Genomic DNA, 22,578 nt, shown 5'->3' with positions numbered 1-22,578 from the left:
TCTTTTATTATATAGTAAAATGATTTCCGTCGAAAGCGCCGTTTTGGTAATTACACAAGCAAATGGTGGAGTTAAGTCAGTCAATTGGCCATTGCCGCTCTACCTACAATAGTGCAGGCAGACAGAGCAGTGCAGCAGACTGACCAGTGGATGGTCAAACAACTCGCTTGAGCGGGATGCAGCTTGCATCGCGACTATGCGAGCAGGTGGCTACTGGCTAGACACTGCGGCAGAGAGAGCACGGCGTAAAAGTCGAGAACAAGAGACAGCGTGACACTGCACCAGACAGCGCATGCAAGCACTTTACGCGGTTATCAAACGATGTCTCCGGCAAACGGTTTCAATGTACAAGTATATAAACTCATTGGCGCGATATACTGCACTAAAATGTCTGCGAATATCCTGGTTGCCATATCAGTATGGATACGGACACAGTTCTTGAAAACTGTTGTTCGATAACATCATTTTAATTTCCTTTAAAAGTCAGCTCTAGAACTAATTGCAGTTGTCAATGCAAAGTTGAGTACTAGTAGGATACGACGCTTGGTATTATCGAATAGACCGCTTAGCGTGTGCCGTACGCATAAGCTTTTGTTCTGTTGTAAAACGATTCCACTTTTAACGTGTTTCTGGACGATGGCCGCTAAGCCGACTGATGAGCCGGTTAGCCGTACCGGCGATCCTAGAAAAAATGGGATTTCCAATGGGATTGTGGTGGGAGTCGTGGATTTGCGTCGGGAATGGGAGAATCTGCGAGCGGCAAAATCGTTTTGCGATGTGGAGCTGCGTGGTGCCGAAGCACAGTCGACAGGGATTCCGTGCCATCGCAGTGTCCTCAGTGTGAACAGTACGTATTTTCGCAACATGTTCCTGTCGGGAATGAAGGAATCCACTCAAAAAGTTATTCACCTGCAAAACATCTCCCACACTGTTCTGTCCCAGTGAGTATCACTTTTTGCATGTTAATGATGGTATAATGTTTTCAAAAGCTTTCAGTTTATTTAGTAATGGCACTGGGTTCTTTCTCTACCCTAGACTTACGGCAAACTGTTCTCATAAAAATCAGTTTTGTGTATTCCTTTGCGTACATATTCTGTGCAGTTCGTGACAACTGTAATGAGATGCGCATTCCAAATAATCTATGTACACGATGTGCTATTCTTCTACGTATACTGTAAATTTTGTGCATATTGTGCAGGCTGATTGACTATTGCTACATGACGGAGATTTCACTCACTGAAAGCAACGTGCAGTCACTGCTAACAGCTGCTTCATTTCTGGACATTGGCACATTCGTGGGGGCCTGCTGGGAGTTCATGGAACGCCGCATGGACATCAAGAACTGTCTGATGCTGTATTGCTTCGCTGATTCCGATGCGCACAAAAATCCTGCGTTAGCTGACAAGGCTAAAGCTGTGGTCTTCAAGCATTTTGTGGGCATCTCGGAAGGAACAGAATTCCTGGAGTTGCCGAAAAACGTGGTAAGAAAACTTTTATACGTCGATATAATTATGTCAGCGAAGCTAAGCGAACCGAACGTGTCTGCTTTACTTACCAGCGTACTCGTATTGAAAATTATATAGCTCTGAATCAACAAATAAACTCAAAACCCAAATGATGTCGGATAAGGGACAATTTTAGAAACTCATTACAAATCAGAACCAAATCTGCAGTAGTTGTTACAAATTGCATCCCCTATTCAACGGCTGATCGTATATTCTGCGATCTGGCGCTTACTTACCGCAACATTGGTGGCTGCTTGGGCTGTAGCCGCTGTACATTACGTGATCCCTTTTTTCGGTGATTTTATGTTAACCCTTGTATTAGCTCCCTCCCAGCTTACCTATTTAAGGGATTTGGCCCCGTACATAGCACCAAATTCGTGTACATTGACGGGATTATTCTCCTTCGCGCACTTCAAAACACTTTTTTGAATTGCTTTTTCACAGTCTGCAGCCACATGATTTGTATACAGAGGCGTGAAATCGGATTTCGCGCGCAACCTCCGGTTCGGGAGTTATGGCTGTTCGAAAATTCCAAAAAGTTTAAATGCATTCAGGTGTACCAAAAGTCTCATTACCCTTTCAAATTTTGCGCGTAATTGCACATAATCATGAAGATCGTTCTTACACGGATCCAGACTTCACGATTTTTTTCGAATTTTAAAATGAATTTTAAAGGTTTTCAAATTCATTTTAAAATTTGTAGAACATGCTGCAGGCCTGGAGCAATAGATCGGTGTAAGAATGATCGATCTGCACGGTAATGCGCATTTACGTGCAAAATTTGAAGGAGATCGGTCCATAGTGAGACTTTTGGTATACCGGAATGCATTTAAACTTTTTAGAATTGTGTTACGCTCGTAACTTCGCAACCGGATGTTGCGCGCGCAAAAGGATTTCTCATCTACATATAGTCGTATGCATTCTTTTGGCTAGAAAAAACCATAAAGCAATGCCGAAAAGTGTTTGGGAGTGCGCGACAGCGTAAGTTCCCGTGGATGTACACGAATTTGATGCTATTATTATATGTAGCGGGCCAAATCTCTTAAACTCATAATCTGCGCGCAGTACATACACCGGCTGCTGTGAAATCACCCAAAAATAGTTTAAAAAAGTCTGACGCGTCAAATAGCTCAGCTATTTGTCCGAACTTTATGAAATTTCCATTTTGATATGCCTTAACTTACGTACGAATTACATTCTGATCCAATATGATGATGATATCTTAAAAAACCAAGATTCAACGAATTTTTAAAAATTTTTAAACTCGTATAGCTCGGTGAGTTTACTTTGGACAATCTTTATTTTGATTCAGGATGTGTATAGGAATTCAATCAATTTACTCTGCACGATGGAGTAATCAAACTTAGAATCCGAGAAAACGCTATTTGATCCACTTTTATATATTAGAGAAATTAAAGATTGCTTGTAGAGTTAGAATGGACGGCAGCGCAGGATTATACCTGGAGCAAGTGCTGCGCATCCTGTTGTAGGTCTGGTCTTGTCAGGTCAGGTTAGCCGAGCCGAGCAGAAATGCTTCTCTGGCACTCAAGCGCCAGTGGTAAAGGATGATGCGCCCGAAAACACAACGATAAATTTTTGCTCTTTCATCTGATCATTCAAGATAGATTCTTATGCAAACACTTGTTGCCGCATCGTGTGTCTGTCTGTCCTAATTATGGTCAACACATTTGCCGCCAATCAGCCGCACAGTAAGGAGAACCGTGTCGGAAACTTTTGGCTTAAGGGAGTTTTTTAAATAGGTATGTTGTTTCACAGGATTTTTTTGCTAAAGACCACAAAGTCATCGGATGATAGAGAAATGATTTCTCTATCGGTTTCGGGCTTAAACATGGGCTTATTTGGGTAGAAATTCACGTTAAGGTGAGATGATAGATCGCTTGGTCACTGCAGGTAAATAGAGGCAGTCAAGTGTTCGGTTTGCTAGATCGTTTAGCGAAAGTGAATAGTTCGTTAACAACATATATAAAATTAATACCAACATAAATAACATGCTCTGGTATAAATATGACTAACCATGGTAAACGTAGCGGCGTTTGACGGTATAGTACTGTAGTTGTAATTTTATGTGCACGAATTGTGGTTATTTCGATTGGTTAGAAAAGTTCCCTATATTAAAATGAGTGAGTCGAAATTCGTACTGAGCGCACAATGCACCGGCATTTTAAAGTGAATTCTGTTGTTGACAGGTTATCGATCTGATTCGCTGCGATGCCTTGTACGTTAGGTGGGAGGACGAAGTCTTTGACGCCGTTATTCGCTGGCTACATCACGATTTCGAGCATCGGCGCTGCCAAGCTTGGGAGATGTTGCAGTACATTCGCGCGTCGTATCTGCGTCCACCGTGTCATGACGAATACATGCAGGCCAGTATTAAGGCATTCGTCGATTATTCTGGCACAGAAAATGCTGTATGTCTGTCAGAAAATCTGAACGTGTTACCGGGATATATCAGCGAAGTATCTTCCTCCCGCTATATAGCAAGGACGTCCTATGGTAAATTCGTCGGTCGATAGTTTCTCACGAAATTCTGTATATTGTGCGAAGGTTCGTATACGAAGTATCCTGAGTTTTTGCGTACGTTGCAGGCTTGGAGAGCATGATCATCTGTGCCGGCGGACATCGGGATAACTCCGTGAACTCTATGATGGACAGCGTGGAATGCTTCAATCCACGCACTTCCAGATGGAGGAAACTGACTCCGCTGCCGTACAGCATAGCCGATGGAGGTCTAGCGGTCGTTCATGATGACTTGTTTGTCTGTGGCGGGATCACTGGCATTCGTAACGTTGACGTGGCGTCGCGGATGTTTCGCCATAGCAGCGCTCGAACCGGCTGGACCGAGGTGGCTCCAATGCAAACTAGCCGAGCATGTGCGGGGATTGTCGCTGATGGCGACCACATTTACGCCATTGGTGGACATGGCGCTGACCATACCTCATCCACCGTGGAGCGCTACAGTGTGCTCACCAATCAGTGGACGTTCGTGGCATCCTTACCCGTACCTCTAGAGAAGTTTGCGGTCGTCAGTATCGACGGTCAGATCTTCGCGTTCGGTGGTGTCACGTCCAAGGTTATTACGGCCAATGCTACGGATTTGGCGTTTTGCTACGATCCGAAAGCGGATATATGGAGTGAACTGCCCAAAATGCCGACGGCACGATACCGCGCTTCAGCCTGCGTTGGATCCGACGGATGGATTTACGTGATTGGTACGGTACCGAAATATCAAGTTAACTTTATTACCGAATTTGCAATTCTACGGTGAAAAAGTTCAAACGTCCCCGGGGAGGGGCGCTATTTCGGGGGACGGTGTTATTTCTCGAGCAATGTTTTTCTTGGGGCGTTATATTTCAAACAACTGCGCATTTTGTTCTATTCACACGGAATGCACAATTATCGAATTCGTGACTTCCCCAATAAAAAGTCCTCTCCTTCATCTGTAATAACTAATAAGTCCCCACTCCCCTCCCATGATCGCTGTGGAAAATAAGACCTCCCCCGCCGAAATTACCGCCCACCGGGGCGTCATTAAATTTCAAGCGCCACAAAACGATTGGTGGCGCTGATTTCTTCATAAAAATTTTTATGATTTTCATTGGCAAGCAGTTGCAGATAAAAGCTAAATGTTACAGGTTGCTGCACGCAACGTTGTGCAATTGCAATTATTACCAGTAGCTACAACTTGTTATTTTGTCACGTCTCTTGAACCCTATGTGCACTGCTTGTTAGGTGGACGAAACCCTGGAGCTATTTTTAACTGCGTGGAGGCTTTTAATCCAAGAACTAACCAGTGGACTAAGAAATGTGAGTTTTCTTACTTTAGCATCGTGGCACATTCGTGTGATTCTGTTAATACATTACAAGCTAGACAACTAACACTTCTTGTAGGTGGAATGAGTCAACCGATAAATTCCGCGGGGGTTTGTTGCCTCGGTAACAAAATATATGTTTTGGGGGGATACAACGCAGGTAGTGAAAGTTCGATCGGAGTTTACGATGTATTTTCGGATACATGGACAACCAGCGACAGCCATTTGCCCCATGAAAAATGGGCCTTTGGTTGTGGAGTTGTGGAAGTTACCGAGGAGGCCAGCCAACGGTTTTTCATGTAAAATGGCCCCTGCTTGCCAGGCCAAAGTTGTTCGTTCCCGAAAGGCCATTGTTTGCTTTGTAAACTAATGAAAGCGACAGAGAGGCTGGAATGCGATGATAGTCATGTGAGACCGGGATCACTAGCGTTCACGTCAGTGGCGCTAGGCGCTACGCCTTTGGATTATGGCCTGTGTTGTGTCTCGCTTCTGATTGGCTTGTGTTTTGTTAGTGGGCGCGGCATAGCACGTGCTGCACAGCGTTGCACGCTGTTGAATGGGCTCCACGCTTTACGATCGAGCTGCGCCGATCATTATTGATTTTCGATTGTCGGAATTTTCAATATTAAAAAGTCAGCAGTTTACGGTGCGACGTTTTGTGATTTCGCAATAGTTCGCAATCCAGATCGTATTGCTCACTTCCACGGGATAGATTCCGTTTCTGTCTCCGTCTGTGGATCTGTTCTGGATCTACCATTAGATGGTAGCAGAGCCGACAGCGGTTCTCTGATTTGATTTGTGTCAGGCAAAGTTGGCCTGTTATTGACGTGGAACCCGACCAGTAAGGCACAGGTCTGTACTCACAGCAAAGCGCAACACCACAAGCGGTGCAATTCCTCCATCTGACGTGGATTTTCCAGCTTCGGTTTTCGGTACGGGATCTTCAGCGAAGAACCGTACTGTTTCCTTAGCTGTGCAAGAGTTCAAGAGAGCAGTCGCCAGTGTTCCTCGGTGTAGAGTCTTCAGCGAAGACCTACACTGGTGTCACTGGTACTCGGCAAGGATTCAGCGAATCCTAAGCCGTGGGGCAGAAGCGCCGAAACGCCGAAAGGGGCGTACGGAAAAGACCGATCAGACTCCTCCAAACTGGAGTAGAGCGCCACCACTGTTGCTACGGCAGTCAGCCGGCACAGTAACTTATTAAAAGCGTGCGGCACCACCGTTACGGTAAAACCGGCGGCAGCGCGGGAACGGATAGTGGAAGAAGAATCTGGATCATTTGGATCATTTCCCCGTGGAACGCGGAACGGACGGACGGTTAACAGGTAGAAAACCGCTAATAATTACGAGATTGGCTAGTTGGTAAAATTGACAATTTCTATTGGTCCGTACTGAGCTGAGCGTAAAAGTAGGCGGGGTTTTGCACACGGTGCGCACGTCTGGCCGTTGACCGTGACGTCAGGCTAATATAAAAGTTAAATGGACTAACGCGATTGGTCGGTTATCTGAGCTGTGATTGGTTGAAATTTGAACTGAATAATTTGAGCTAGCCGACCAATAGGAAAGAGGTAAACAACCCGAATGGGGATTTTCCGTTGAACTCTAGTCGTAATGGGAAATTTGATTTGAGATAAGATAATTGAGACGAAAAGTGACCTTTTGAGTTGAGACAAAGGAAAAGTGACCTTTGATCGAATTGAGCTTAAAAGTGACCTTTAACTGGAATTGAGTGGAAAGTGACCTTTTAACAGAAATTGAACTGGAAAGTGACCCTTTGAGTTGAGTTGAGTCGGAAGTGACCTTTGAGACCAGAAGTTGACTTTTGACTTTGAAAAGTGACCTTTACCAAAAGTTGGAATTGACCAAATTGACCTAATTTTAGTGACCTTTATGATCTGAAAGTGATCAACGGTGACCTTTAACGAAGTTGGAATTGAGTTGATTAATAGTACAGCGATATCAGCAGCTGTAGGATTTCATTCGCTAACGTATTCTGAGCTGTAAAAGCGGTTTTGAAGTTTTGTCCGAAAGTGACCTTTTAGGGCAAATCTCTCGAACTTTTACCGAAAAGTGACCTTTACAAGGACTTAGTCGAAATTTTTCAGTCGAAAAGTGACCTTTAATAAGGACTTAGAAAAATTTCGGAGGTACAAAGTGACCTTTAGGAAAATTGAATAAACCATACAATAACGTGTGTGAGAACAATTGACAGGAGCGTCCAAGTTATCCGATCAACATGGACAAAGAACAAGAGGAACCGACATCTACCAGCAGTCAGGGAAGCAGGAGCTCCCGAGGATCACAACAAAGCGCAGTTGATCCATATAAGAAGGAATATAAGTCGCTCGCGCGTCCAGTCGGACATGATAGACAGACCCGAGCGGCTGTGACCTTTGCAAGAAAAGACAGCAAAGGCAGTGATAGCACATACCAAGTGGCGCTTGGAGCTACACAGAATGAGGAGAGCTCCAGCGGTGACGGAAAGGATACTCCCGCATCTGCGGCGGGAAGTCATCCGATGAACCAGAAAAAGGTCACCGGGGAGGAAATGCCCACAGGGAAAGGAGTGGAACCAGTTGGAGCATCACAGCTGGATGCTACCATTAGCGGAACGCATGAGCAGGATAAAAATGTGAACCTGGCTCAAGTGGAAGAGAGAAACACAAAGGTCACCGAAGAGGGATTGACTGAATTGGGATTGGATGACCTTTCATTGAATGAGAAAGCGGCAGATGATGACCTTTTTGCAACTCCAATGGTCTCAGATGAATCCAACGAGTCATACTTCACAGATGATGACGCAACGATGAATATGTCCTTTCAAACTGCAATGAAAGAGGCTGACCGAGCAGAAGAAGTGACCCCGTTTAAGGATATCCCCGAACATTTAATTGACCGGACACAGAATGGAAAGGTTATCAATGTACGACCACAGTCACCAAACAGTCCTACGTTAACTCTTAGGAGACGCGTAAGGGAGCTGGAAAATGAACTTGATGCCACTGAACGTCAGGCGGACAAGCGGAAACAGGAGTATCGAGACAGATTATCGACACTCGAAACTCGCTTATTCGAATTGGAACAGCAACAGGGTGACCTCCAGAGCTCCGCAGACGGTTGGAAAGTCAAATATGAGCGACAAAAGGAAATTGCAGAAGAGTACCTAAAGATGGCAGATGACAGAGAAATGGAAGGTCATCTCGCCGTCAGTGACCTTAATGAAAGCATGTCAGAGGAATCAGCAGAAAGGTCACGGCACTTAGCGGAATTGAAGGACGAGTGTGACCAGTTGCGTCAAAAGGTCACTGAAGCTGAAACTAAACGGGACGAGTACGCGACCAAATTCGCAGAGGTCACACAACGGTTGACAACACTGGCAACGGAGACGTTCAAACTAAGGAATGACTTGAAGCTACGGGAGGAGGCTGTCAGTACTCTGCAACTCGAATCGAAAGGTCATCAGGAACGGGCTGACGAAGCTGAAAAGTCGCGCAATGAGGCAATCAAGGCGATGCGAGAGGCAAGAGACATTACAGCCACTGAAGGAGCACGCCTGAAAGAAGAAATCAAAAAGGTCAACCAGGAGAACGAAAAGGTCACAGAAGACATTGAAAAGGTCACTAAGGAAGGACTCAAATGGCAGAAGGAAGCACGGCGACTGGACACAATGGTCACAACATTGGAGCTGAAGGACAAAGAGTGGCAACAACAGGTCGCTCAAAAGAGTCAGGAGATTGCAAAGCTGAACACTGACCTCGTCGAGATGACCACCACAGCATTGGCAAAAGATGATGAGTTGATCGCAATCAAGGATCAGCTGAGATCAGCCGCTGGGCAGTATCAGCAACTCGAAAATGAAACGAGTGAGCTGGTCGAGCACATCAAAAAGATGGAACAGGAAAATGAAAAGGTCACCCAGCAGGAGTCTTTTAAATTGCACGAACACTTACGAAAGGTCAACCTGGAAAATTCTGATCTAAAGAGAGAAAGAGAAGAACTTCGACTGAGAACTAAACGATTGGAAGATGAGAACAAGGCACTCCAAACGTCAGTCAAACATAAGGACGAACAACTCCTGCAATATGGAGTGAAGACGGCAACAGTGGAGTCTCCCCCGCCCAGTTACAGCAAGGCGCATGAAACGGGCACGGGCAAAAGCTTCCATTTTGAAATGCCCTTACGGACTGGCACTGGCAGAGGAAATGTCAAAGCAGAACAAGACGGTGAAAAGGTCAAAGACGATAAGGATAAGGAACCACCATCAGGTTATTCACACTCGAGCCGAGGTGAACCTTCACAATTTCCCCCACATATCGAAGTCAACGCGTTCATCGACGAAGGGCGACGGGACAGACCCCCTAGTCGGCAGGAGCGTCCGAGGAAATCCCGCTACGCAAAGCAGAGGCGAAACCAAAACGATGATGAGAGCAGCGAAGAAGAAGACAACCTGAGAGGGGGGTTCGCATTAGCGAAAGCGCTCGATTCCATGGCTCGGAAAACACCTCTGATGACCTTTGATGGCAGCCGTGACACCGTCAATGGTTGGACAAGATTGGTGAAAGAAACCCAGGATACCTACCAGCTTACTGATAAGCAAATAATGATTGAAATAGCCACCGCAGTAAAAGGGCCGGCCAAAGGTTGGTTCGAAGGAGAAAAGGACATAGCATCAGAAGACGGAATCGAGTACACAGTCAAAGAATGGATGGAGAAATTCAAAGACGAGTATGGTGACCGAGACGAAGAAGTCTTAGGCTTACGAGAGGCCTATGCAAGGAAGTTCGAACTCGGAAAGGAATCACTTGACCAGTACTACCAAGCGATGATGCGATTCAAAGCAAAGAGAATCATCACTGAGAAGCAGGCAGTTGGCTTCTTAATCGAGGGATGCAAAGGAGACAATGAACTCTATAAGGCATTGCGCATACAAAAGTGTAAGACGCCGACTGATGTAAAGGACTTTTTCCGACACTGGGCAACAGGAGATGAAAAGTACAAGGCGCCAAAAGGTCAACGTAACCAGGAATACGTGACTATCCGCCAAGGCCAGGTGGAGAATGTACCGCAACAGAGAATGGCGGCTGCACCAGCCCAGCAGCAAATGGATTTTCGCGCGGAAACCCCTGTAAGAGAGGTCACCGAAAGAGTGACCTTTATCGATGGCCAGACGGGGCAGCCAATAACATACGCGATGGTGGCGGCGATACAAGCGGCGGCTCAAGTGAGACCGGCACCCCAGAATGTGGCACCACCGAACGTAGCGATACCGCAACAGGGAATGCCAAATGGAAACTTTGGCGGAAATGGATATGGAAACGGAAATTGGAATGGAGGTCAAGGGAACTTCCAGAATCAGGGACAAGGTCAAGGTCAAGGCAACTTTCAGCCAAACAGAGGAAACCAGAATAACTTTCAGCAGAACCAGGGTCACGGACGGAATTCAAGTTTCAGATGATCGATGGATGGGTTGCAAATGGTGTGCAGATGTGCCAGTATTGTATGTACGGCAACCACCAAACCCAGGGATGCAAATTCGCCAACACACCACCGGAACAGAACCCGAACCTGTTCGCCTTTAACGAGTGGCAACGATTGCGCGGCATGGGCGGTTGGCGACAGGCAGTGGCAAATGGATATGACCTGATTGCGCAATGGTATCAGGCTCGGGCAAACTTCCCAAATCAACAAGGAAACGGGAATAATGGAAATGGCGGTGGCCAGAATAGTGGCTACGGCCGTGGTGGCTTCGGCCGCGGCGGCTTCAGAGGAAGAAACAGAGGCTTCGGCCGCGGAAATTGGTCGGCAACCGAGGCGGTGCAAATGGAGGCGGAAACTACCAACAGGGTGGTGGCCAAAATAATGGTGGTGGCCAGAATAATGGAGGCGGACAAAACTATGTCCCGGTAAATAACGACGGACAAGGAAATGTGCAAGGAAATGTGCAGGGCGCGCAACAAGGTGGGGCGCCGGTTCAGGGAAACGGGCGAGATCAGTAGGCACCGGTGAGCCTACTGATCGTCCCGACCCTAAACCACCGGATAAGAGGGAAAGGTCACCACTGCAGAATGGTACTGTAGTGAATGTGACCACTGCGACGGCTATACGGATGCCGTCAGCGAAAAAGCAAAATGGACCGGCTATATGGATGCCGCAACCACAAGAAACGGCTAGATGGATGCCGCCACAGCAAATTGAGACGGCTAAATGGATGTCGTCATTGCAAAAGGAAATTGAAACGGCTATAAGGATGCCGTCACAGCAGCAAAAAGAACTGGTTATCGGGAAACCAGTACAAGTGGATAAAAGGTCACCGCAGAATGGTACTGCGAGTGGAAACGTGCAACGGGACCAAAGGTCACCGCAGAATGGTACTGCGAGTGGGAATTGTCGTGACGGTAGCGCGACACTGCAAAAAGTGCAGCAAAATGAAAGGTCACCGTATTGCAGCGAGAAAGTGTTAGCTGAACGTCGTGCATTACGTAATGCCAAGATTCGACAAGCGCTGTTAAACCAAAAGAAACCGCAAACTGAAACCGCAGAAGAAGTGGAAATGCACCACGAATGGTTTCGGAAACAGATAAATGGCAAATCGAAAGACCAAAATTCACCACCGCAGAACGATACTGCGCAAGAGGAAAATGAGCAACACGCGAAATTCCGGAAATTTTTTGGCAGAAAACGATAAGGCGAAGGAGCCAAGTTGCGATTGTTACGGGGAACCAAAGCCAAAGTTTTGGAATTGTTCAGAAGACGAAGAAGAGAAGCGAATAAGGCAAGAATGGATTAAGCAGAATATCACCGTCATTAGTAAAGATGAAAGGTCACCTTCTGTTGGAAAAGTTCAAGCGAAAGGTCACGGAGCAGGTGTGAACATAAAGGTCACGGCGATAGCGTCGTGTTAAAAGGTCAAGAAACAGACTTGACACTGCGAACAGCGCAGCAAAGAATAATGAAATGGCACAGAACTCCGACGACTCACTTGTGGACGCAGTAACATTACAACAGAAGGAGAAGTGGCAAAAAGTGGCCTACAGACCGAATGGCAATCACGGGATGTGGATACCTGTGACGCCGAAAGCAAAGCAGAAAGCGAGAATGTCACAAGAGGACTACTGGGACATGCAACAGTTGCGAACGCAATGTGAAAGAAAGCGACTGGAAGAGTTGGTTACCGGGAAACCAGCGCAAAGGTCATCGAACCCAGTCCCAGTATTCAATCCAGAGGAATATAAGAAGACATTCGCTGACTGGAATCATTCACGTAATGCTCCACCACAGGATAAACCGCCGAATTATGGAGAAAAAGTCCCCATACAAAAGCTGACAGGTGGCGGATTTGTCATGAAGCGCAACGAAAGGTCACAGGACTTAGCGCAAGATGAACAAAAAGGACGGTCAAATGAGATAGCGCAAACGCAACAGAGTAGCGCAGTTGAAAGGTCACGGGACTTATCACAAGCACTGCAAAAGGATGCCAATGACAAGTCACCAGCCCGAACAGACGGGATGTCTTCGCAAATTGACCCAACGAAAACGAACAATGAAGTATCTGCAAAAGTGATGCAATGGATGACCGAAAAGGGATATGACATGGTTACATATGAAAGGTCACCAGATGAGATGAAAGATAGTGAAGCAGAGGAATTGAAGCAAGCTGACCAAATAACAAGTGAAGTTATTGAGAAGATGCAAGATAAGCGAAATGAAAACCGTAAAGAGGAACTAATCCATCAGACGATAAATGAAGTGACTAAAGGTCACGTGCACAGCACAAAAGCAAATGAGCAAGTGCGGAATGTGCAAAAGGCCACCAGTGGTAAAATGGCTCCAGAGAAGCAATCGGAAAAGACAAAGCCGCGAAAATATTACGATGTTCGAACTGACGTCCCACACAGGATTGATAAGTTGAGCGAGATATTGAAAGGTCATAGCACTCCAGCAAAAGGACAAGTGCTTCCCGATATGGATCCAGGACCAGTATCGCTCATCCCTGTGAAATGTAAGATTCACACTTTGAAGATTCAAAATGGAAAACTGCCCAAGAGAATTGAAGCGTACACACACGAAGTGAAAGTGGGAGACATAAAGGTCAACGCAATGTTGGACACTGGCGCTGAGACGTCGCTGATCAGCAAACCGTTTTGCGAGAAGAATGGACTCCACATGCTCCCATTGCCACCTGACAGATTGGTGAAAATAAATGGAATTAGCGGAACGTCAGGATTCCTGGTGACGCACTACTGTGTAGCGCCAGTGACCTTAAGGAAAAAGACTAGCGAACATTCATTCTACGTCCGACCGAAGTGTGACGACGTACAAGTGTTATTGGGATTTGACTTCTTGGAAAAGAAATTCGTACTAATGGATAACGAAGGTGAAGAAGAGAAAGAAGACGACCCAAAACCAGTCGCCAAAGTTCAAGTCGGAAAGGTCACCGAACTTGTAAAACAGACGGGAAATGCTCAAATGGTTAATAAAACGCTAATCCCAGTACCAGAGGCACCGGGAAACGAAAAGAAAAAGATGACGCGAAAAGAATTGTCACCATTTGAGCAGTTGCAAATGATTCAGCAGGAGATCGAAAAGACATTAAATCGGACCTTGCTGGCACAGAAGGGAGAGAAAAGGTCATCCCAGTACCAGAGGCACCGGGAATGACAAAAGTGCAGCAGGAAGAAATTATCCCAGTACCAGAGGCACTGGAAACGAAAAATGAAAATGGAAAAGTCGGAAAAGTTATCCCAGTACCAGAGGCACTGGGAAAGGAAGACGAAAGGTCACCAGCAACTGAGAACTTGGAACGAGAGCGTAATTCGAACCTTTTCGAACCACGATCTGCTACCCAAAATGAAAGGCTTTCAGATAAAACCAAAGAGGAAGTAACAGAACGTGAATCTCAAAAGGAACCCTTTTTCGAACCACGACCTGCTACCGAAAGGTCACCAACGATTGAAGAGATAATTGCCACACAGAAAGAAGCGGCAGTTGCAGCGAAACAATCTCTTGTGCCAGACATGGAGTGGGCAAAGCCTATCCCAGTACCAGAGGCACTGGAAATAAAAGACGGCTAAAGTGGGGAAGGATAAAAGAGTGAAAGGTTACGAGTTTTGAAACGAATAGTTGAAGAGGAACAGATGTTTACAAGCGAAATCCGCGACAAGGCACTCGAACAATTGAAAGGTCACCGAACAGAAAAAGAACCAGAGGTCATTGAAATATCCTCTGAGGATAAAAGCGTGACCCCAATTGAATGTGAGGAAGATACCACAGTACAGGAACAGGTTAAACCTGAAGCGAGTCAAAGGACATTAACTCCAGAAGAACGAGCCGGGAGTTGTCACCACGGTTACTTTGAGGATCCGTGCAGAGTGCAACCACAGTGGGAATGCGCGGAATGTTGTGAAAATGCCTCCCAAGATGACCTTTCAGAATGGCCAAGATGTAATGCCGCATTAGCAGACCTTAAAGGTCATGCCCAAAAGGAGGTGAAAAGCATCATGCGGACAAACGAAATGTGGAAACCACACATCGAACGGTATCATTGGAATAGATATCGAACGTGGTTGTCATGTGTGGAAAGTTTTATAATTGGAAGAGGCAGATGGCTAAACCATTGGTTGCAACGTGTCGAGAAAGGAATCCAAGATCCTCTCGATCCGGTAGCAACAGAAAGGAGATTTGAACGAGAGATAGAAGAAATGACCGAGGAAGGAGAAATGTGGGAAGAAGCGAGAGTTGACCTTTTCTGGGACTTCCGTGTGAACCACATGTATAAAGGTGAAGGGAGAACGATCATCTTCCCGGCAGGACTTGGTACACCTGTCTACGAATCACTTGAAGTGTACTACAACGCGTTAAAAGAGGGAAACGAAAAAGCATTCGAGAAATACTGGAAGAAATTCGAGGAAGAAATCCCCAAATTTGACGTAAAAGAGATGCGAGAACTACAGGTTACCCGGAAAAGAAGGTTACCGGGATTAATGCAAAAGAAAAAGGTGACCTTTGCACCAGATCCAGATGGAGTGGACTACCCAGAACGAGGTGGCGATACATGGTGCATGTATGAAACGATTCCAAATGATGAATGGGTCACCGAAGAACTGATGGCAAACTGCATCTTTGTTGGTCCTAAACGACCTAAAGGTTACGAAACAGTTCAACAGGATGAAGTCGATAAAGGGACTGTCAAAGAAGCAGAGAAAGAGAACCAGTTCAAAGAGATAGCCGAAGGACAATCAGATGAAACAGAAGAAAGTTCAAAGTCGGCTTTCGATATTGCGCAAATGTTAACGGACAGAGGTGAAATGTGGAAAAGGTTTAAAGAGGAAGTTGAAAGGATATCGAACGAACAACAAAACCCAGTAACTGAGGGCAAAAAACGGGGAAAGGTCACTCGATAACGGTGAGGAATGTCCGCCGGTCGAGTTGACCGAAAAGCCATTAACGAGCCGCGAAGAAATAAATGAACTGGAAAAGTCAAAATCGGACGAAGAAAGGTCAAACTCCGACCAATCAGAAAGGTCACCAACGAGAATTCGGGTAGCAAGGAGTCACCCAAGAGTCGCCGCACGAAACGGGCGAAAGGCAAAAGAAGGGGACAAACCTCTGCTCAAAAATTCGAAAACGAAAAAACTTAGCGATTCGCGAGAAAACGAAAGTGACCTTTCATCGGAAGACGAGGGAGTTGATGAACGCCCACTTGAAAAGGCTGACAAAGGTCAAGCCACTGCACAGGAATATGAGAGCAGTAATTCGGATTCAGAGTGGACGAGTTCAAGTGACAATTCAACAACTTCGGAAGATTCAGGTGTAAGTGACCTTTCGGAGCAAGAGGATTTAATGGACTTGGATGAAGATGACGAAGTAGATGAGGAAAAAGAAAAGGATATTAAAGTCAGAAGATTGAAAGTGGAAAAAGCTAGAATGTCGAAGGACGTGATCAAAGTTTACAGCGATCAGCGAATCAAATTGAAACCGTCAAACTGCACACGTGTAAAGGTCAAGATGGGAAAATATGCACCGGCTCAAAACAAGCTGATGTTTACACCGGTCCCACAAGTGGAAACTGAAGTGCAACCGTTGGCAGGAGTGACGGACCACAGGGAAAATACTTCGAAATCGTCATCGCAAATCACAGTAGCAAATACCGAATCGTGAAGAAAAATCAGCTTCTCGGATACGTTGAGCCGTACGAACATATGGAGAATGTAAAGGTCAACGCAGGGACAGTAAAGAACGTACTCGAGGACCCTGAGGTGGATGAGACAACGAAAGCTGAACTTAAAAGATAATCGAAAACTTGAAATTGGGACCTGACCTTACTCAAGAGCAGAAAAACGACGTGTACAACGCGTTTTGGGAATTCTGGAAGGTTTTACCCACATCAAAGAAACCGTATGGAGATGTGAAAGGGGTCACTCATGTAATCGATACGGGAGATGCGAAACCAGTAAAATGTAACCCGGCCAGAACGAGTTGGACAGGCCGTGAGTTTATAACGAAACATATCGAAGAAATGTTAGCACAAGATGTAATTGAACCGTCAGATGCCGAGTGGAGTTTCCCAGTCGTGCTGGCAGTAAAGAAAAAATGGCGACGGAACAATGGGAACATGATTTTGCGTCAATTACATCATGCTTAACAAGCTAACGAGAAAGAATAACTACCCGCTACCAAACCCGGATGAATTGCTTGACGCGTGCGCAGGCAACAAATATTATGGAAAAATGGACCTACAAAGTGGATTTTGGCAGATCCCAATGGATCCAGCGTCAATCAATAAGACGACCTTTGTCACGCAAGATGGAATGTACCGGTTTAAAAGAATGCCATTTGGAGTTTGCAATGGGCCAGCATTCAACTGTGCATGGACAAAAAGTATTGCTCGAAAGCGAAAAGAAAGGGTTGCGTTTTCGGGTACATCGATGACGTAATCTTCGCCGGAAAAACTTGGGCGATTTTCATGCAGAATTTGAGAAATGTCTTAATGAGCCTGGTTGAAGCGGGATTCACGATTAAGCCAACGAAATGCGAATTTGGAATGAGACAAATGGGATTCCTGGGTCACATACTCAGTGAAGATGGAATTCGAATGGATCCGGAAAAGGTCACCGCGGTCTCAGAGTTCAAACGGCCTCAAACAGAAAGGCAACTAAGGTCATTCCTTGGACTGGCGAATTATTATCGCAAGTTCATAATGGGATACGCACAGAAGACTTGCCACTTGTATGAGTTGCTGAGACAAGATAAACACGTGAAAAAGGACTGGACTGCAGTGCATGAAGAAGAGTTCAACAGTCTAAAACAACTGTTATGTGAAGGTCCGGTATTGGCAAAGTTTGACCCTGCAAAACCGACCGTAATCGAATGCGACGCAAGTAAAGAAGGAATTGGAGCTGTGCTGTCACAAGATGGACATCCGATCGCGTACGCCAGTCGTGTTCTACATGGAGCTGAAAAGAATTACGGTGTAACGGAATGGGAATGTCTGGCAGTAGTGTTCGCTGTCAGGAAATTCAAGCCGTACATTAGATTACGCAGAATTCACCGTAAGGACGGATCATCAGGCGTTGACGAACTTGCTAAGGTCAGAGACAAATAAAGTCGGAATGAACCCGCGATTGACAAGATGGGCAATGGCATTACAAGGTCACCAGTTTAAAATTGAATACAAACCGGGAAAGTACTGTGACAATGCGGACGCGTTATCAAGGGCGCCAATTGAAGGTCCGACGTGTCACGAAGAAGAATTTGACGAGATTCCGAATTTCGAGGATTACAAGAAGGAGTTTGATACGAAGGAACCGGCAATTGAAGTTGGACAGCTGTTCCTGCAGATGGTGGAACAGAGAGAGAAGCGATTAAAGGTCACTTCAGCTACGGCGAACGAGTCGGCTGAAAACGAAGCAAAAGTGAACCGAGTGAGAAGCTGGTTGCCCGCCGTTAGTGACTTAAAGGTCACCGGACTTGACGCGGAATCTCAAACGCAGAATGGAAAGGTCACGGGACTTGATGATAGAGCGGAGAATAGAGATGACCTTTGGGAAACGGACAAAGTGGCACAAGCGTTGAACGAATGCCCAATCAAACTGTTGAGATTCCCAAAACAGGCGAAAAGCGGTATAAACCGTTACCACGATGCAAGGTCATCAAGGATTGGAATGAACTCAGTACAGCGACAGTTCGCATTGTCAACCTGCAAGGTGACGAAGAAGAGGTTGATGACTCAAACTTGCAATTGCGAACAAACAGCTGAAAGATCCTCATCTGGCAATGATCATAGACGAACTGGAACATCTACCAGACGCGGAAACAAGATCGAAATTTGAAGTGCATTACCAGTTGTGGAATGGCATATTATACCGAGTAAAGGATAAAATGGAAAACTTGAAAGGTCATATGTTGGTACCGTTGTCAATGCGAAGAGCGATAATCCACGCATTGCACGACGAGAAAGCAGCAGGCCATTTGGGATTTGAAAAGACTCTGTCAGCGATAAGATTGCGCTACTATTGGGACAGAATGAGCACTGACGTGAAGAATTACATACTTGCTTGCCAAGGATGCCAATTCCGTAAACACCGAGGAAATGCCCACCCGGTAAACTACAGGAGATAAAGTTGGACACCCATTCTTCCGAGTCTACGCGGACTTGAAGGACCGCTGTTGCCAACGAAGAAACGTGGATACAAATACATAGCGGTGTTTATTGATCAACTGACGAAATATGTGATTGCGGTACCAATGAAGACAGCAACGGCTAAAGAATTCGCGAAAGTCTTCGTGAAGCACGTGATATTGGTACACGGAGCACCGCACATCCTACATACGGATCGTGGACGGCACTTCACAGCCGAAGTATTGACAAGGTCACCAATGTGTTTAAAATTAAACACACATTTGGAACGGCGTATCATCCAGAAGGTCAAGGCCAAGTGGAAAGACAGATGCAGACCGATTGCTGATGGCTTGGCGCAATACCTAAAAGCGGGAAATGAGCGAAAGTTTAACAAGTATCTCCCATATGTTATTTCGGCGATGAACAGAGTCGTGCACGCCACAACGGGATATTCAGCATACTATATGCTACACGGCAGAGAAATGACAATGCCGGAAGATGTGGTTACAAAAACGAATATACCCGATGATTACGGAACTCCAGACGAATGGGTGGAGACCATGAAAAAGAACTTGACCTTTGCCGAAGAAGTGGCGAGATGTAACATCAAAGACGCATATGAGAAAAATGCGGAAATTTATAATAAGAAGAAATCGGAGCCGAATTTCAAGGTGGGCGATTTGGTACTTATACGACTTCCAAAAGATACTAAACAAGGAAAAAAAGAAAATCAGTCGGATTTCAAGTCGAAGTACGATAAAGTGTGGAAAATTCTTAGCTTCCCGCGAACAAACGAAGCGGAGGTCATCGAGCAGAATCCGAAGAAGGAAGCGGATCTAAAAGTGGTTTCTATTGATCGGTTAAAGCCGTGGCATCCGCCATTACCCGACGAGAAAGATTCGCAACGAACGGTGAACGAAAGACAAAAAACGGAAGAAGCCGAGCTTGCTTCGAAAAATGGTACCAATCAATTTTTCGAACCACCTCTGCTACCTGAAAGGGAAAAAAAGTGGATAAGGGCGCAGAGCATACTCCTCAAAAGAACCTTTTCAGAACCACCTCCGCTACCTGAAATGGAAAAGAAAACAAATCTACAAAGAAAAGAGGAAGAAAGAAGAAAGAGGATAAGGATTTCGAAACAGCAGTCACAATCAAGTTGAACGCGGAGGCTGGTAATTTGGCAGAAAGGTCACTGGAACAAGACAACGAACCGACCTCTAAAGTACCAGAGCGTACTTCCAAAAGGACCTGCAACAATCCTTTTCGAACCACGCACTGCTACCGAAGATAAGGATGACCTTTCGAAACAGCGTACGGACGCTGAGATGTCAGAGCGTGACCCGAATTTTTTCGAACCACGCACTGTTACCGGTAATGAGAATGACCTCATAAAAAAGAGAGAAGAGGAGATAGAAGCGGTCAAATCAAAAGCTGAACAATTGGGCCGTGATATAGCGAAAGCAATTAACGAGCGGAAAGCCAAACAGAAGAAAAAAGAAACCGACCCCTACGGACTTATTGACCCAAAAGGCGAACCTGAGGATGCAGCCGAGAAAGAACTTCTTGATCGGATAACTAAAGGACGAGAGAACAAATAACCACATAGACATAAATAAGGGTCACAATAAATTAAAAATAGGAGTCGAAAAGGAAAAAGAAAGGTCACCACTGTGCAAAAGTTAACCTTTATTGTTTCGTTTTATAGAAGGTAAGCACAGTTAATGGACAGATTGGAACGACAAAACTCGGATAATTCAGACTCGGAAAGTATTGGAAACCCACTAAAAGCATCTACACCTATAAGAATGGAAGGTGAATACGGTTATGACACCTCATATGGTGAAGGATCAACGTCGTCAGTGGGAACGGCTCAGAATGAACCTGGAACAAGTCAAGGAGGTTACTATGGCGGCCAGGGATATTACGTGTATCACGATCCAGGACAGCAGACGAGTTATCAGGACACGGTTAACTGGGTGCACCACGGCTCACCTGCCGGAACCCAGTATTCGGGACAAGTAACGGGCGCCCCGTATCAACCGTATCCAGGATCGTATACCCCACCGATGGGACCACCACAAGTAATGATGGGACCGGCAAGAATGTTGATGCCGCCACCGCAACAGACCACACCGAGTCGATTTATGGGACATGGTGGATTCAGCGGAACTCCACCACGATCACAAAGGTCATCTCCGATATTACCGCCTTTTCCGGAGACGGGAGGCTTGTCACTGTCGGATATCGGGCGCCTCGCATGAGAACACCGCAGCAACTTGGAGCGCAACGATCTCACCGGAACTCGCCACAGAGAGGAGGAAGACGAGGCGGAAACCGGTTCGATTCACCACGACCGCGAGGCATATTGCCATCACTGGGCCCTAACTTGGACGAAACGGGACCAGATGGGTTACGGTTGACGCCACCAGGCGAACCTTCAGTACACGAGTACGCGCCGAAACTCCCTTTGGACCTCAGAGAGGATGATGCGCGTTTAAACGTAATCGTGGACAAAGCAGAAGAGTTGACAGAAGCGGATGGAACGGCCATTCAGGACTTTAACAGGATGTGCCGTGACCTTTACAGAATTCACATGAGAGTGGAAGACGAACATGGATGGTATGGAAAGTTGATCAGCCTGGAGGCAGTCATCAAACCATGCCACACAGCGTTGAAAGAGAAAACAAAAGCGATAGAAGTCAAGCGCAAAGAATTAGCGATAAAATTGCATCGATGTGGCAATATCATCCGGCAGTACATGGCAGGCAGTGGCCGCGGATTATCGAGAAGGTTCTGAGATACCTTAAAGTATTTCCGGAAGAGAAAACGATTCCAGCGACCAGCAGCGCAGGAACATCTAAGCCATTAGTCGAAAAAGCCACTTCGGTGGATGAAATGTCTGACAGTGACCTTTGGCAACAAAGAGAAAAGATTGATGCCGAATTAACTGAACGAGCAGAAAGGTCACGGGCCAGCTCGACCGCAGGATCAACACGTGGACGGACCAGTTCGGTTACAGAACCATCTAGCGGAGCCACGAAGAGTGGAAAAGAGCAAGGTCACCAACGATAAGCCCAAAAGAAACTGACAAGAAAGGGCAGCGAACGAAGAAGGCCACGTCAGGTAAAGCAACACCAGCTGAGCCGGCAAAGCCACAAGGCCCAGTCCCAGTGGGTAGAAAAGAGCGCGCCACCCACACCAGCTGGAACAGAAGGTCAAATTCGATTTCCGAAGTGTAGAAGCTTCACGGCCAAGTACACTGGCGAAGACCATAGAGAACGAAAGGTCACCGCACGAATAGTCGATAAGAAAACGAACAAAGAGATCGACTCGTATAATCCCCTCGCGGATAGGTCAGTCAAGGATGCCATTGGGAAAGAGTCAAAACGATAGTCAATGAGGCGCTACAGTTTATTCCCCAGAAGAACGTCATAACCCAAGAGTTATCGTTCAGATGATGAAGCACGTGGTATCTAAAGTTGCAACCGAAGAAGATGCATGGATCCGTATCAAAGTAGGCACAGACGATGACCATGGCATATACATACACAACGGATGGCAAACTGTTGATCAAAGAGAACTCGCTCAAAACCGACAGCAGACCCAGATCCGAATAAACGAACAT

General features: G+C 46.0%; 2 protein-coding genes across 2 annotated transcripts; both read left to right on the top strand.

Moving 5' to 3' along the window:
* The first annotated feature begins 636 nt into the window (after positions 1 to 636).
* LOC129583726 (kelch-like protein 12) lies at positions 637 to 21,187 on the top strand. Its single transcript, XM_055475659.1, has 7 exons — positions 637 to 941; positions 1,199 to 1,481; positions 3,713 to 4,019; positions 4,112 to 4,735; positions 5,256 to 5,330; positions 5,415 to 6,660; positions 20,659 to 21,187. Exons 1-6 carry the CDS (start codon positions 637 to 639, stop codon positions 5,636 to 5,638), a joined length of 1,818 nt encoding a protein of 605 aa, XP_055331634.1. The 3' UTR covers positions 5,639 to 6,660; positions 20,659 to 21,187.
* Positions 7,690 to 11,037, top strand: LOC129583725 (uncharacterized). Its single transcript, XM_055475658.1, has 4 exons — positions 7,690 to 9,382; positions 9,533 to 10,556; positions 10,820 to 10,943; positions 10,997 to 11,037. The coding sequence occupies exons 1-4, from the start codon at positions 7,854 to 7,856 to the stop codon at positions 11,035 to 11,037; spliced, it is 2,718 nt and encodes a 905-aa protein (XP_055331633.1). The 5' UTR covers positions 7,690 to 7,853.
* Positions 21,188 to 22,578: the final 1,391 nt, after the last annotated feature.

This window comes from Paramacrobiotus metropolitanus, unplaced genomic scaffold (genome assembly GCF_019649055.1).
Source record: "Paramacrobiotus metropolitanus isolate TYO unplaced genomic scaffold, Prichtersi_v1.0 Parri_scaffold0000011, whole genome shotgun sequence".
NCBI lineage: Eukaryota > Metazoa > Tardigrada > Eutardigrada > Parachela > Macrobiotidae > Paramacrobiotus > Paramacrobiotus metropolitanus.
This window is presented reverse-complemented; position numbering and strand designations above follow the sequence as displayed.